The sequence below is a fragment of the Argopecten irradians genome, chromosome 3, assembly GCF_041381155.1.
Source record: "Argopecten irradians isolate NY chromosome 3, Ai_NY, whole genome shotgun sequence".
NCBI lineage: Eukaryota > Metazoa > Mollusca > Bivalvia > Pectinida > Pectinidae > Argopecten > Argopecten irradians.
Genome location: NC_091136.1, coordinates 60,780,804 through 60,794,710, shown reverse-complemented (window position 1 = coordinate 60,794,710; position 13,907 = coordinate 60,780,804). Strand labels below are relative to the sequence as shown.

At 36.1% G+C, this 13,907-nt stretch overlaps 1 protein-coding gene across 1 annotated transcript; it reads left to right on the top strand.

The window, feature by feature from the left end:
- Window positions 1-1,837: 1,837 nt before the first annotated feature.
- Window positions 1,838-12,647, top strand: LOC138320109 (uncharacterized). Its single transcript, XM_069263177.1, has 3 exons — window positions 1,838-2,116; window positions 7,355-7,532; window positions 10,809-12,647. The coding sequence occupies exons 1-3, from the start codon at window positions 1,838-1,840 to the stop codon at window positions 11,969-11,971; spliced, it is 1,620 nt and encodes a 539-aa protein (XP_069119278.1). The 3' UTR covers window positions 11,972-12,647.
- The last annotated feature ends 1,260 nt before the right edge of the window (window positions 12,648-13,907 follow it).

Genomic DNA, 13,907 nt, shown 5'->3' with positions numbered 1-13,907 from the left:
CATCATGGTCACTAATTGCTCGCTCAATATTTACAACATCAGAAAAAAATGACATCAACCAAATACCTAACTATAACAGGGTCAAGAAGTGTGGAAGAAGTAGCAGACTACCTGGTATTCTCGGTAACTACATTTAATAAATTATAATTTGTCAGAATATAACCTAAATCACCTCTGACATTTTCAGAAAAATCAACATTTAAATCACCTGTGATAATTACATATGAAGTTGTTCCTTCGAATGCAGTATCAATCGAATATCGCAGATGCTGCCACAGGTCAGTACTATTATTACTATGGGGTCTGTATTAGTTGCAAATTAGATAGAGACTATTTTTGCATTTGATCTGTAACCATATTAATTCAGTGTTATCAGATTCAAGGTCAAGTCTCCGTTTGGCGAAAAGGAATTCTGAGATATACATAGCGACACCGCCACCAAACATATTTCTATCCTTTCGAAAAGGTTCAGAGAAACCATCTATTCGGATATCAGAGTTTGGAACAGAGATGTGTTTGCGTAACACATAAAATATTAATATCGTCTACCAATGAATTCAAATAATTCACTTTGTTTCGCAGACTGTGGATATTAAAATTAAGGATACTCAGAGCACTAACAGATAAACTGCTATCAGAATCAGGACTTGGATTTGGATGAATATCCTCAGCTATTAGTAAAATAATTGCTAACGAATTATATGATTATATGGATTAAGAATGAAGTGGGACAACTGCAGAAGCAAAACATATATTAAATGGACACAAATGAGTTTGAAAAGAAACATTTTGAAACTATGAAAATAGTTATATGTTACTTCTTAGTTCGTTCTCAGTTTATATGAAAATGTATGTATAAGATATACTAGGATACAAAATTTAAATTCAGTGTAGCTGATGTGTATTGAATTTTTATTAATAAAGGTTTGTTACGTGCTTGAACGATTTAGGAAATGCACCGCGCAGCGGCAAATTTTCTACAATGAAGTACGAACAATGTGCAGGAGGGCATTTCCAGACATTTTTTCTTTCAAAGTGTAAAGATAATTTGTGCGTTAAATGTTTAATGGCCTCTTGGATTGATACACTTATTTAATTATATATAAAACGTCAATAATTTGAATGCATAGAATTTTACTTTTACTAAATATATAATAAAACTACAATGTATTACAGCTAATCATAATTAAACCAGAATCATGTAATTGCAAGAGACCCACCCCCCCTCGTAACACTAAAACTTAAATTGTTAGACCGAATATACGTTCGGCCGGGTACGAAATGGTGCCTCCTAGTGGAGCAGTGCCTCAGAAAATCACTCGGGCACAATTTTCGATACTTTTTTGTAGATTTCAAATTATTTTATACGTATACACAGTATATAGAGATTCTTCCCCGCGTACAAGCGATTTCCCCGTGGTACCGCCTATACTCTTTGTTTTTGTTATAAATATACACAGACATATAATAATCCTTTATTGTTGATAATATATTGTTACAATATTATCATAAATCTAAACAATTGTTAAGTTGTTTGACTTTTACCAACCATGAGCCCATTTCGTGACAAGTTATATTTTTTAATCAACGTTGATCCCGCTAATTGGTAATTACCATTCATACCTATTGATTTTACAACTATATATCACTTAAGATATTGTCTTTTGGGCAAAACTCAGGCAAGCGTAATGGATTAGTGGGATGGATCTGCAATATCTCTACAACGTAAAACGTATCAAGTTTATATATATAGGGAAAGCTGACCTGGCATACGATGAAAATACTTGTGACTACTTGCCAATTCATGTTCGACTATTTATTTGCGCTTGCAGCCAAGATGGATCCCTTTTCGTCCGCCCGATACAGGTACCGATCACAACCATTCGACCACCCTTACGAGCCACAATACAAATACCAAAACTCCTGGCTGCCCATTTTACGTGAACTTTATGCGGACGACATGGACGTCCATACGGACGCCAAACTCCTGTTCGATGCTATACGGAGGGGCAAACACCGCCTGGCTAAATTCATCCTGGATGCATCCCCAAGTGAATTGGCGAACTCGACAGACCTAAAGGGCAAGAGTCCACTCGCTCTGTGCTGTCAAATCAAGGTAAGCATTTATTTGTATACTATATGCTAATATAATGACCATAAACTTATATAGCCTACTTATCTCGAAATCCGTTGCTTCAATCAACTTTGCACAACACAAGCAGAGCGGTAGCCAGTTCGATAGATTTAAAATTATTCATTACAGCATTGATGTCACAATTTTTTAACTTCATCGGGGTATGAGAGAAATTTTGTTTGCAAACTGTGAATACTCTCAAAAATTTGCAAACAAAATTTATTTCATAACACGATGAAGTTAAAAAATAGTGACATCAATACTTATAATTAATTTTTGAGACTACTTGATGATATAAAATATGTTTAAACGTACGATTCCATTGATTTTCTAATAATTCAATTTTGCTTTTTACGAGCATTTTCATTGGCTTAAAAATTTACTTTATCAGCCCATAAAGGAAAAAATGGCGTCGCCGATTGTTAGAGTACACTCAAATTTTTGTGTTATATCTCCATAACATAAAAAATTTATTCAAGTTAATCCTTAAATGGATTATTTTTTTCTAGATCAACACGCAACATCGACGTCTCTATTGTGACGTCATGATAACGTCGGGTTTTCGCGCCATTCTCAGATATTTTCTTCATAGTATATGAAGAAAATGTATCAGCCAATCAGAAAGTCAGATTTAGTATGAAAACAAATAATAATTGATTATAAGAACTTATAATTAATTTTTCTTTGTTTTCATACCAAATCTGGCTTTCTGATTGGCCAATATTTTTTTGCATACCACTATGAAAAAAAATCCGAGAATGGCGCGAAACCCCGGCGTTATCGTGACGTCACAATAGAGACATTGACGTTTCGTATTGATTAGGAAAAAGAATCCCTTGAAAAACCACTATAATGTTACATTTAAACATACTTCATTTTATCAAATAGAGTATAAAATTAATAATAAGTATTGATGTCACTATTTTTTAATTTTATCGGGGTATGAAAAAAAAATTGTTTGCAAACTTTTGTGAGAATCCGCTACGCGGATTCACACAGTTTGCAAACAATTTTTTTTCATACCCCGATAAAATTAAAAAATAGTGACGTCAATGCTTAAATAATCACATGCATTAAGGCATATTTCAATGAAATATCCACGTCCGCACTCTAATATCATTTTTAGACGTTAAAGAGGTCTAGATTAAAAAAACGATAAAAATCATACTCCACATGGTACTATACACGAGTATAGTACCATGTACTATACACGAGTATAGTACCATGTAGAGTATGATTTTTATCGTTTTTTTTAATACAGACCTCTTAAAGTTGTATTTCTGGTAATTTTCACTGTAACGATACATTGCTTAAACATTTGATATTTGAACATGCACATGTAACTTATTGATTAAGCTCCCCAAAAGAATATGTCGGCCTATAAGAGCGCCGAAATCTAGGGATCATATATTCCTGGTTTTGAATACAGCGCCTTCAATCACCGCCATGTTCAGTACCTTCGGCTTTTGTCGGCATTCCGAATCGTACCACGTGACTTATGTCTACACGTCCTGCACGTGGTGATCCAGGTAACTAGCGTAAGCGCACATGTGTTTGTTTACGTTTTCCTTCTGGCTAATATGAGCAAATCGTGCTGGTATATGTCCACAGAGCGAGTATTTGAAACATCTAATTCACACATTGCCGTAATTCAATATTGTGTGTATCAAATATTGTAATGTGCAAGCATTATTTTCTTTGTAGATCCAGTCTGCTGAGGTTGACCGCATGTTTTGTTTATGAAAAAAATTGTTGACATTTGGTTTCACAACTCTCGTGTTACTTCGAGATTGTCGCGACGATGTTCGGAAGAGTTCGGAATGATTCGGCATCTTTCGAGTTTATTTTTGACGTGTACACGTTAAAAAGATTTTTTACTTCTATAATTAAAAATACTTCCAGTGCTGCAACTTTATAAAAAGTGGTAAAAGTAGAAAGTTTAAACCTCGGACGGACGGGGGAAAATGTGTATAACACTTAAACAGTTTTCACTATGACAAAAAGAGCGAAAGTGATAGACCATACAACTTTAAACGTCTAAAAATGGTCTTAGGGCACTCTGGTGGGTCCACGATTATATAATCTGTAACTAATTCTCAGATCCATATGGTTTTACACCGATATTCTCCTACATATTTTGTTAAATTGTAGCTACAGTATAACAGTAATATTCATGACATATATATGATGTTCCATAGCATGTGTAAATTATATTGATATTATGTTAAATTTGTATATTTACACTGTCCCCCGGAAAAAAGATCTATTGAATATTTTAATTGACGGTCCGGTTGAGTATGATTTAAATGATATAGATATAGACAAAATCAGAATTTTCACATTATTAGCTGTTGAAAAAATGTCAAAATTATATCATCAATAGATAGTGACATGCTTACTGTTAAAGTGAACAGTCGGGCAAGGATGGCTAAAGTCGGTAAAAATGGTGTGAATGTATCCAGTATAGTTTCTTATGAAATGGAAAAATAAAATCTCTCGTCAAAATCTGTCTGCGTACGAAGAAATTAATTTAAAGTATGGGAATTCTAAAACGTCCTCCCGGCTCACTATGTCCGTGGTTACATTTCCACACAGCCTCGCTTTCAACGCTTTCAACTTTTCTTTACTTTAATGGTCAGAACTGGGAAACTAAGCAGAACTTGGCCGTCGTATTAATATGTGAGAACTTTTGGAAGACCAATGAACGCATTTAGACTGGTTTTCTTTGCCCGACTATTCACTTTAAAGGATATATGATATCCCAGTGAAGTGTATTGCTTATTTCACTCTTTTTGTAAACACGTAACATATTCATCCACTGTTTGCATGAATTTAGCATGCATGTTTGATTTGATTTTTTTATTTAACCTATTCTGTTTATGGAATCTTCACATTTTTGGAGGAAATAAAGAGAGTAATAATAATAATAATAATGACAATAAACTGAATTATCTCGAAATCCATTGCTTCAACAGCACGAAATGAGTATTTATTCAGATTTAATATTACAGTTTTAGAACAAGAAAACAATCTAACTATTTTTCGTTTATAGCTAAATTGTTATAATTTATAACATGGAGACGAATGTGCCATTATATGGAAATGTTAAATATTTAGAAAATTAACTTTATGTATAATTCAATGAATACACTTAGTCTACTATAGGTACACATATAGCCTTAGACATCAGGTCGCAGTAACCAGACGGTTATAGACGGTTATATGTATATGCCTTGTAGCTATGATGACCAAGTCAACAGATTCCGATACACTATTACTTAAGTACGTATTCGTGACAAGAAGTGGTCAGATTACTTAAGAAGGATATGTACTCTGACATTTATTATAAAACTGATTGATGTTGAATGTCCATGTATCTCTATATAAACTAAGATTTCACAAGTCAACGGGGTCGCTCTTAAGGACTCCACGAATAAACACCAGAACAAGAAAACAATCTAACTATTTTTCGTTTACACGTGTGTAAACCCAGTCGGTTGTCGCGCAAGAATACATACACCGGAACACCGACTTCCGCAAGTAGTGTTAATGCGCATCAGATTTGGCTTATATTGTTTTTGTACCATGCTTAATTTAATTCAAGAATTAAACAATTTGAATGTAATGAATATCTTAAATTATGTTTTATCAAATAAAATATTTGAGAAATATTGCATCAATGGAATGAAAAAGATAGTGTTATTGTGGAACTTTAATTTTGTGTACTTTCTGAACTTGACAACATTTCCCGTCAAATTCAATTGACCGGCTGTTAGATCAATCGTATAACATTGAAAAAAGTTTTATTTTATCGCAACATTAAATTTAAAAGAAATAGTCGGTTGAAATGTAAACATAAAGAATGATTTGTATTTTTTGTTGTAAACTGGTGTGTAAACTGCATTTGTTGAACAAATATTTCAACATGACGCGCTAACGCGCGTCATTTAATATATCTGTCCCAATAAATGCAGTTTACACACCAGTAAACAGCATTAATTTCAAATCATTCCATAAATTTTATACATAAATATTTACATTTTCATTGCAGCTCTACTATGTAACCTTACCAAGCGCAGTTGGCATTCATCAGTATATGAACTGCCATCCGCTTATTATGACGTCTTTATCATTGTGATGTCACAATGGTCGCGCCAGCGGTCACGGAAGATGGCTGTTCAAATGGCTGTTCCGTCTTTGACGATAATGATTTCTTTATTCATTATAGATTTAAAATCCCTTGGGATTTCATCATGGAATTGTCATGGAATGTAACTATGATATCTATGTATGTACAGAAGCGCGCTAATAAGCATTCAACGTCTGTTATCCAAACATAAAAAAAAGTCTCTCAGCTGGCATTCATAGCCAATGTGAATGCCAAATGGACAGAGGCAAATTCAACACGCAGCGCTGGCGCGCTTCATGAATTTGCCTCTCTCCAGTTGGCATTCGTATTGGCTATGAATGCAAACTGAAAGACGATCAATGCTTAGACGTATCGCGTTCACACGCAAAAGTATTCTGTTCACACGTGAAGCTATTGCGTTCACACGCATTATCTATTGCGTCCAAACGCACAGATATTTCGTTCTCACGCAAAAGATATTGTGCTCACACCTAAAGATATTGCGTTCACGCAATACTTTGTGTTCGAACGTTATAAGTATAGCGTGCGAACGCAACAATATTGGGTGTGAACACAAAGCTATTGTGTGCGAACGTAACACCTTTGTTGAATGTGAACGCAATGTTAATTTCTTAACGATTTCATATATCGCCAGGACAATATTGTTGCATGCCAACGTAGTACTACTAAGTACGAACGTCATACTATCGCATATGAATACAATAATTTATACGAAATTATTACTGCGTTCACGTGCAATAGTATTGAGCTCAAATCCGAAAATATTTCATTTGACCTTTTTATTTTTAATGTTCTTTCCCATCTACCATAACTTTCCCGTAGATTTGTGTGTTTTTCCCCCGATTATACCGGTACATGTTTCAACTCTCCTTCTGATGACTTTCTTCACCTGGAAACAGACCAGTCTTAATCATTATTCGCAGAAGACATTTGCCGCCAGGGTCTACCATATGATGCTATTTTAAAATGATTGTTTTATAATTCCCCATAGGTTTTTATTAATTAACATTCATTAAATCTAATCAGATGTTATAAATGATTAATACGTAATGATTTATGGTATATTGTAGGAACAGATTCGGAGGAGTGATATGGCCATGCTGCTATTAGAGAAAGGCGCGGATGTAAACCAACAGGATGATAGCGGACGCACGGCGATGAGCTATGCCTGTGAAACCAAATGTAACGATATCGTCGATATGTTGATCAGACAAAATGATATCGACCCGGATCTAGACGACAACAAAGGTATGCTATTCATTGACATCCATAAATTATAGGGATAGGAGTGAACCATTACAAAAACATCAGGCGAAAAAATAGCCTACCAGTTCAACGACTACATCTATGAAACCAGAACTAGTTTTGAACAGCAAAGCTCGCTTCTGAGAGTTTTAAATGACATAAGAGCTAAAACTCTTGAAAACATATATTATGATATATTATCGTAGAAATCAATGTCAGTTGAAGAAGAAAACATAATTTTATTACTTGCACCAAAACCAAAGAACACTTTGGCCTATTGGGCATATTGAAATTCTCAACCTCCGGAATTATTTCTTTTAGAATGAATGTCGATATAAAACGAAAAAAACCCTCTTATAATCCAATACCAAGGCATAAACAAAAGTCAGTTGCCATGGCTAACTGTATTCACAACTTGCACCAAAACTTTAAGATAGTATACTTCTCAAAAGTCTACGTTTTCATTAAAATTATTGTCCAAACCCATAAAAACAATTATAATCTGGGCCCACTTTCAGGAAAATTCCCAGTTCAGCCTGACATGCACTGAAATAAGTACACTCATACATCGTCTCACAAAAATACATCCATATACGTTCCAATTATTAATTGGATATTTAATCTGTTTTGAAAACATGCCAAAATATATATAAAAAAGTGTTTCCCTTACCCAGTGATTAATTAAATGACGAACAATGACATTGGCATATCACTGCAGAATCCTGCTGCAGATGTCTAATGCCAGTAATTAGTTTACGCCTTAGCGTGACATCAATAAGATCCAATCCAATCAATAAGTAATTTCTGTGCTATAAGAGTTGTTTTAAACATAGAACCATTTATTTATAGGAGAAATTTGTAGAGATATTGAAAATTGTAATGCAAGAACATTTTCCTGAAATCAATACATCATTTGTTACTGGTAAAAGTAACTATTCCAGGAAAGGTAGATTTCATTTAAAGGCGCGAGACTAAATTGTTACACACTCTTTTTTTGTTTGTTTACAAAGTCTCCTATTAGAGATCGCGTGTTCAACTACGTTGTCATTTGATATATAGTGGGTCAATTAACGTAAAAGTCTTGGTTTGTCAGGCTTAATGTGCTATGAAAAGCCAGGGTCATTTAAAGATGGTAACGCCAAAGGTATTAAATATCTTGAATGCTCTCTTATCACTATTTTATTGGCTTTCTCATCATAAATTAAAAAGATATGAAGAAAACAAAGCCTTAACAATCTCGCTTAAATAACTTCTGCTAAATCTAATTTGAGTTTTTATTCTTGAAACTTTCGAAAGGCAATCGACACTTGTCGAAGCTTTGGTAGAAAGGTATTCCTCGACTAATGCTTACCTCTGGAAGAAAGGTATTCCGCGATTAATGCTTACCTCTTGTAGAAAGGTATCCCACGACTCAGCTTACTTCTGGAAGAAAGGTATTCCGCGATTAATGCTTACCTCTTGTAGAAAGGTATCCCACGACTCAGCTTACTTCTGGAAGAAAGGTATCCCACGTCTATAACTTATCTCCGATAGAAAGGTATTCCACGACTAATGCTTACCTCTTATAGAAAGGTATTCCTCGACTCAACTTACTTCTGGAAGAAAGTCTATAACTTACCTCCGATAGAAAGGTATTCCACGACGACTAATGCTTACCTCTTATAGAAAGATATCCCACGACTAAGGCTTACCTCCGGTAAAAGGTATCACACGACTAATACTTACCTCTTGTAGAAAGGTATCCTACGACTAATGACTACCTCTGGTAGAAAGGTATTCCTCGACTAATGCTTACCTCTGGTAGAAAGGTATCCCACGACTAATGCTTACCTCTTGTAGAAAGGTATCCCACGACTAATGCTTACCTCTTGTAGAAAGGTATCCCACGACTAATGCTTACCTCTTGTAGAAGGTATCCCACGACTAATGCTTACCTCTGGTATAAAGGTATTCCACGACTAATGCTTACCTCTTGTAGAAAGGTATTCCTCGACTAATGCTTACCTCTTGTAGAAAGGTATCCCACGACTAATGCTTACCTCTTGTAGAAAGGTATTCCACGACTAATGCTTACCTCTTGTAGAAAGGTATTCCACGACTAATGCTTACCTCTTGTAGAAAGGTATTCCTCGACTAATGCTTACCTCTTGTAGAAAGGTATTCCACGACTAATGCTTACCTCTTGTAGAAAGGTATTCCACGACTAATGCTTACCTCTTGAAGAAAGGTATTCCACGACTAATGCTTACCTCTGGAAGAAAGGTATCCCACGACTAATGCTTACCTCTGGTAGAAAGGTATCCCCACGACTAATGCCTACCTCTGGTAGAAAGGTATCCCACGACTAATGCTTACATCTGGAAGAAGGGTATCCCACGACTCAGCTTACTTCTGGAAGAAAGGTATCCCACGATTATAACTTACCTCTGGAAAAAGGTATTCCACGACTATAACTTACCTCTTGTAGAAAGGTATTCCACGACTAATGCTTAGCTCTGGAAGAAAGGTATTCCACGACTAATGCTTACCTCTTGTAGAAAGGTATTCCTCGACTAATGCTTACCTCTTGTAGAAAGGTATTCCACGATTAATACTTACCTCTTGAAGAAAGGTATTCCTCGACTAATGCTTACCTCTTGAAGAAAGGTTTCCCACGACTAATGCTTACCTCTTGTAGAAAGGTATCCTACGACTAATGCTTACCTCTTGTAGAAAGGTATCCTACGACTAATGCTTACCTCTTGTAGAAAGGTATCCTACGACTAATGCTTACCTCTTGTAGAAAGGTATTCCATGACTAATGCTTACCTCTTGAAGAAAGGTATCCCACGACTAATGCTTACCTCTGGAAGAAAGGTATCCCACGACTCAGCTTACTTCTGGTAGAAAGGTATCCCACGATTATAACTTACCTCTGGAAAAAGGTATTCCACGACTATAACTTACCTTTGGAAGAAAGGTATCCCACGACTAATGCTTACCTCTGGTAGAAAGGTATCCCACGACTAATGCTTACCTCTGGTAGAAAGGTATCCCACGACTAATGCTTACCTCTGGTAGAAAGGTATCCTTCGACTAATGCTTACCTCTTGTAGAAAGGTATCCCACGACTTATACTTACTTCTGGTAGAAAGGTATCCCACGACTAATGCCTACCTCTGGTAGAAAGGTATCCCACGACTAATGCCTACCTCTGGTAGAAGGTATCCCACGATTTATGCCTACCTCCGGTAGAAAGGTATCCCACGACTAATGCTTACCTCTTGTTTGGTGTTACAGGAAACACGCCCCTAATATACAGCTCCATAGTTGGAAACGACGTCGCCACGGATTTGTTGACCCGCAACTTTCGACGTCTTGGACTTGACATAGATCACCAGAACAAGAATGGCTTCACCGCTCTACTAACAGCCGCCAAACATGGAAACATCTCATGTGCGAGAATTCTTGCACGACAAGGTCACGGTTCACTGGTAGTCAGGGACAAGGTACACGGGTATTCCGTCCAAGAGTGGTTAAAACTCGGTGGCTACACACTAGATGATATTATGTCAAAGAGAGCCAAGTCTAAATATGTCAGTATCACTCGACTATCGCTTCCAAATGATGTTTCGGACCACTATCAAAGTGACGACGATATCAGCGATCACGATACCGACGATGACTTCCTTATCCACGCGAGTGATCGCCAGAACAGAGATGACAGAAGGAGCGGCCACCGTCAGTCCAGCTACAGAGAAGACAACCGCAGGGACAATTTAGATCGGAAAGGTAGCTACTGGGAGGACAGACGCAACATCTATCGCGACAACAGGCAGTTAAGTTTACGTGACGAGAGGCGAAGTAGTCCGAGGAACGACAGACGAGAAAGCCACGGCGACGATAGACGAGGGAGTATACGGGATGACAGGCGAGGGAGTCTGCGAGATGACAGGAGAGGTAGTCTACGGGATGACCGGTACAGTCCTCGGAATGAGCGTAAGGGCAGCCAAAGAGATGAAAGTCGCTCAGGTCTGAGGGAAGAGCGACGCGAGAGTTTAAGAAGAATAAGAAAACAATTAAGCAACGAGAAAGAACGGAAGGAAAGACTAAGCAGAGAGATCGCCGATTTGATCGATTCGAGTGAATACTCCGGACAAAACACGCTTATAATCGACCCGAATATGTCTGTTCCCCCCAATGCTTTGTTGAGAAGGAAGAGCATGAAGAGTGCAATCGATCCGACAGTATTGAAGAACGTCATTGTTTTGCCCCCGATTAACAAACTACAAGTCGACGATTCAGACCCCAGCGACACCGAGGCTAATAATACGGATTACGAACAGGACACAAAACGACAAAAGAATTTTATTTGCGCCAAAACCAATCTAGTTCCAAACGATGATGACGACTGCAGTAGCATAAATACACACAAGGAAGAAGTTCGCGCACCGATTTTCTGATAAAAAACTGTGTATGATTACTGTACAGTTTGGCTTTACAGTTCTAACTTTAATATCCTTCCTTTCACATGCATGTGATGTAACTGTTTAGTGTTTAATTTAAGATGCTTTTTAAAATATATTTCGTCTGTCTGTGTGTAATGTACAGTGTCAGACTATGGTAATAGTCGCCGAACTGTGACTAATACCACGATTCAAGGTACCGTATAGACATCATATATAGAAGTGGGATGGAACCTTCATACACTAATCCGATCTGTGTCATTCCTCGCATCATTTGTAATAGAATGTGAGGATATCTCAACGAGGAACGCTTTGAAGTGATTTACTGAACGATGAGATTTAGTTGTTAATGCGTTAAATATTTGTTTTACACTAGTGTTTGCTACATATAGATGGTATGTTATACTTCCTTCTGGTGGACATAAACTGAACTCATACAAATGTATTATAAATCTATACCAAACGGAACGATATTCTCGTTCGATTATGAAACATCATATATGTGTACTTATATTTATATGAAATAATCTATAATCAAGTTTAATAGTCGTGTAAAATACCACTTAACATTATATGTATATGACTGCACATTTTAACATATGAACTATATAATAAGTATTGCATATTTATATATGTACATCAGTATTAACTCCAAATAAATAGCTATTCCTGACGAACCCAACAGTTATATTCTACAATAAATGTCACTATTCCAGGATTTTTTCTGTGATCTTTTCTTTTTGTGTGTGATAAAACTTAGATAAGGTAATGTATCATCAATTATTTTTTTCTATATTCCAGTAAAGTGAATACAGAATTCCATATAGATATGAAATACGTGTTGTGTTGAAATTCCTAAACGTGTAGAGGAGAGGCATACCAGCTGTTCCTTGTAAGTAACCGTCCTCTGCTTCAATGAAGAAATCCGCCATTAAAATCTGACACAATCTGTAATGAATCTGTGTGGCGACAATGAAATCAGAAGACATTAAGAAAAATTGCACTAGTGTGTGACTTGCCCGACCACATTTCTGGCATATATATGTTTATACTTAATATTATTGGAGTCTACCGGCCCATGCAAGCTTTTCAGATACAACTATTTATCAAATTGATTAGAAAGGACAACAGAGGTAACACTGTCACTCGAGTTTGTTAAAAATAATTTCATTTCTAATAAGTACACATTAACACTTTGGCGATAAACACTTATAAATAAAGCAAAATGTACATGTACTTGAAAGTTGCAGTTTGATGTAAAAATGAACCAGCTCCATTTTCGAAAATCAACACAACAGAAATCTATAATACGGAATCTGGAACTTGTCCAAGATATCTTGATTAGCTGTATTTAGTTCTGCATAGCTTCGTAAAATTGATGATACAGTGAAGGAAGATGTTTCACCTTGGCCTGACAACCCTTACAATAAAGTATAAATGTAGTTTGGTTAAAATACAATGAGGAAATGAAACTACTATACCACTCACAAATCATTTCAGGTGGACTGATAGAGGCAACATCTCCTCCCACTAATAACGCTTAAAAACGCAAAGTGCCGCGGTGATTAATTTATTCAACAAAGCGAACTGAATTAACTAACATTCTATTATGACACTTTCCAGATGGAACTGTTCTCCTATAGGTATAGTCCCCGAGTCGAGTTTGCTTTCACGTGGATGTTATTGCATTGGTATGAAATCTGCCAAATAATAACGAACACATTTTCATAATGCTTTAATTGCCATGTACTCCTTGAAAAATTATAATGTACATTATTTAAGTATAATGCAAACAATTTTGTCATTTTAAAACTATTTACTCAGTTTTTGAAGTGCGAAAAATGGTTAGGTTATGGAATTAAAAATATGTTATGAGATGTAATCTTGCATTAACAAACATAGACATAACTTTAATTGACACTACAAATATATT

Excerpts from the sequence above, each read along its gene's own strand:
- LOC138320109 (XM_069263177.1), top strand. The coding sequence starts at position 1,838 with ATGGATCCCTTTTCGTCCGCCCGATACAGGTACCGATCACAACCATTC. Across the intron at positions 2,117-7,354 it reads CTCTGTGCTGTCAAATCAAG|GAACAGATTCGGAGGAGTGA; the intron begins GTAAGCATTTAT and ends GGTATATTGTAG. Across the intron at positions 7,533-10,808 it reads GGATCTAGACGACAACAAAG|GAAACACGCCCCTAATATAC; the intron begins GTATGCTATTCA and ends TTGGTGTTACAG.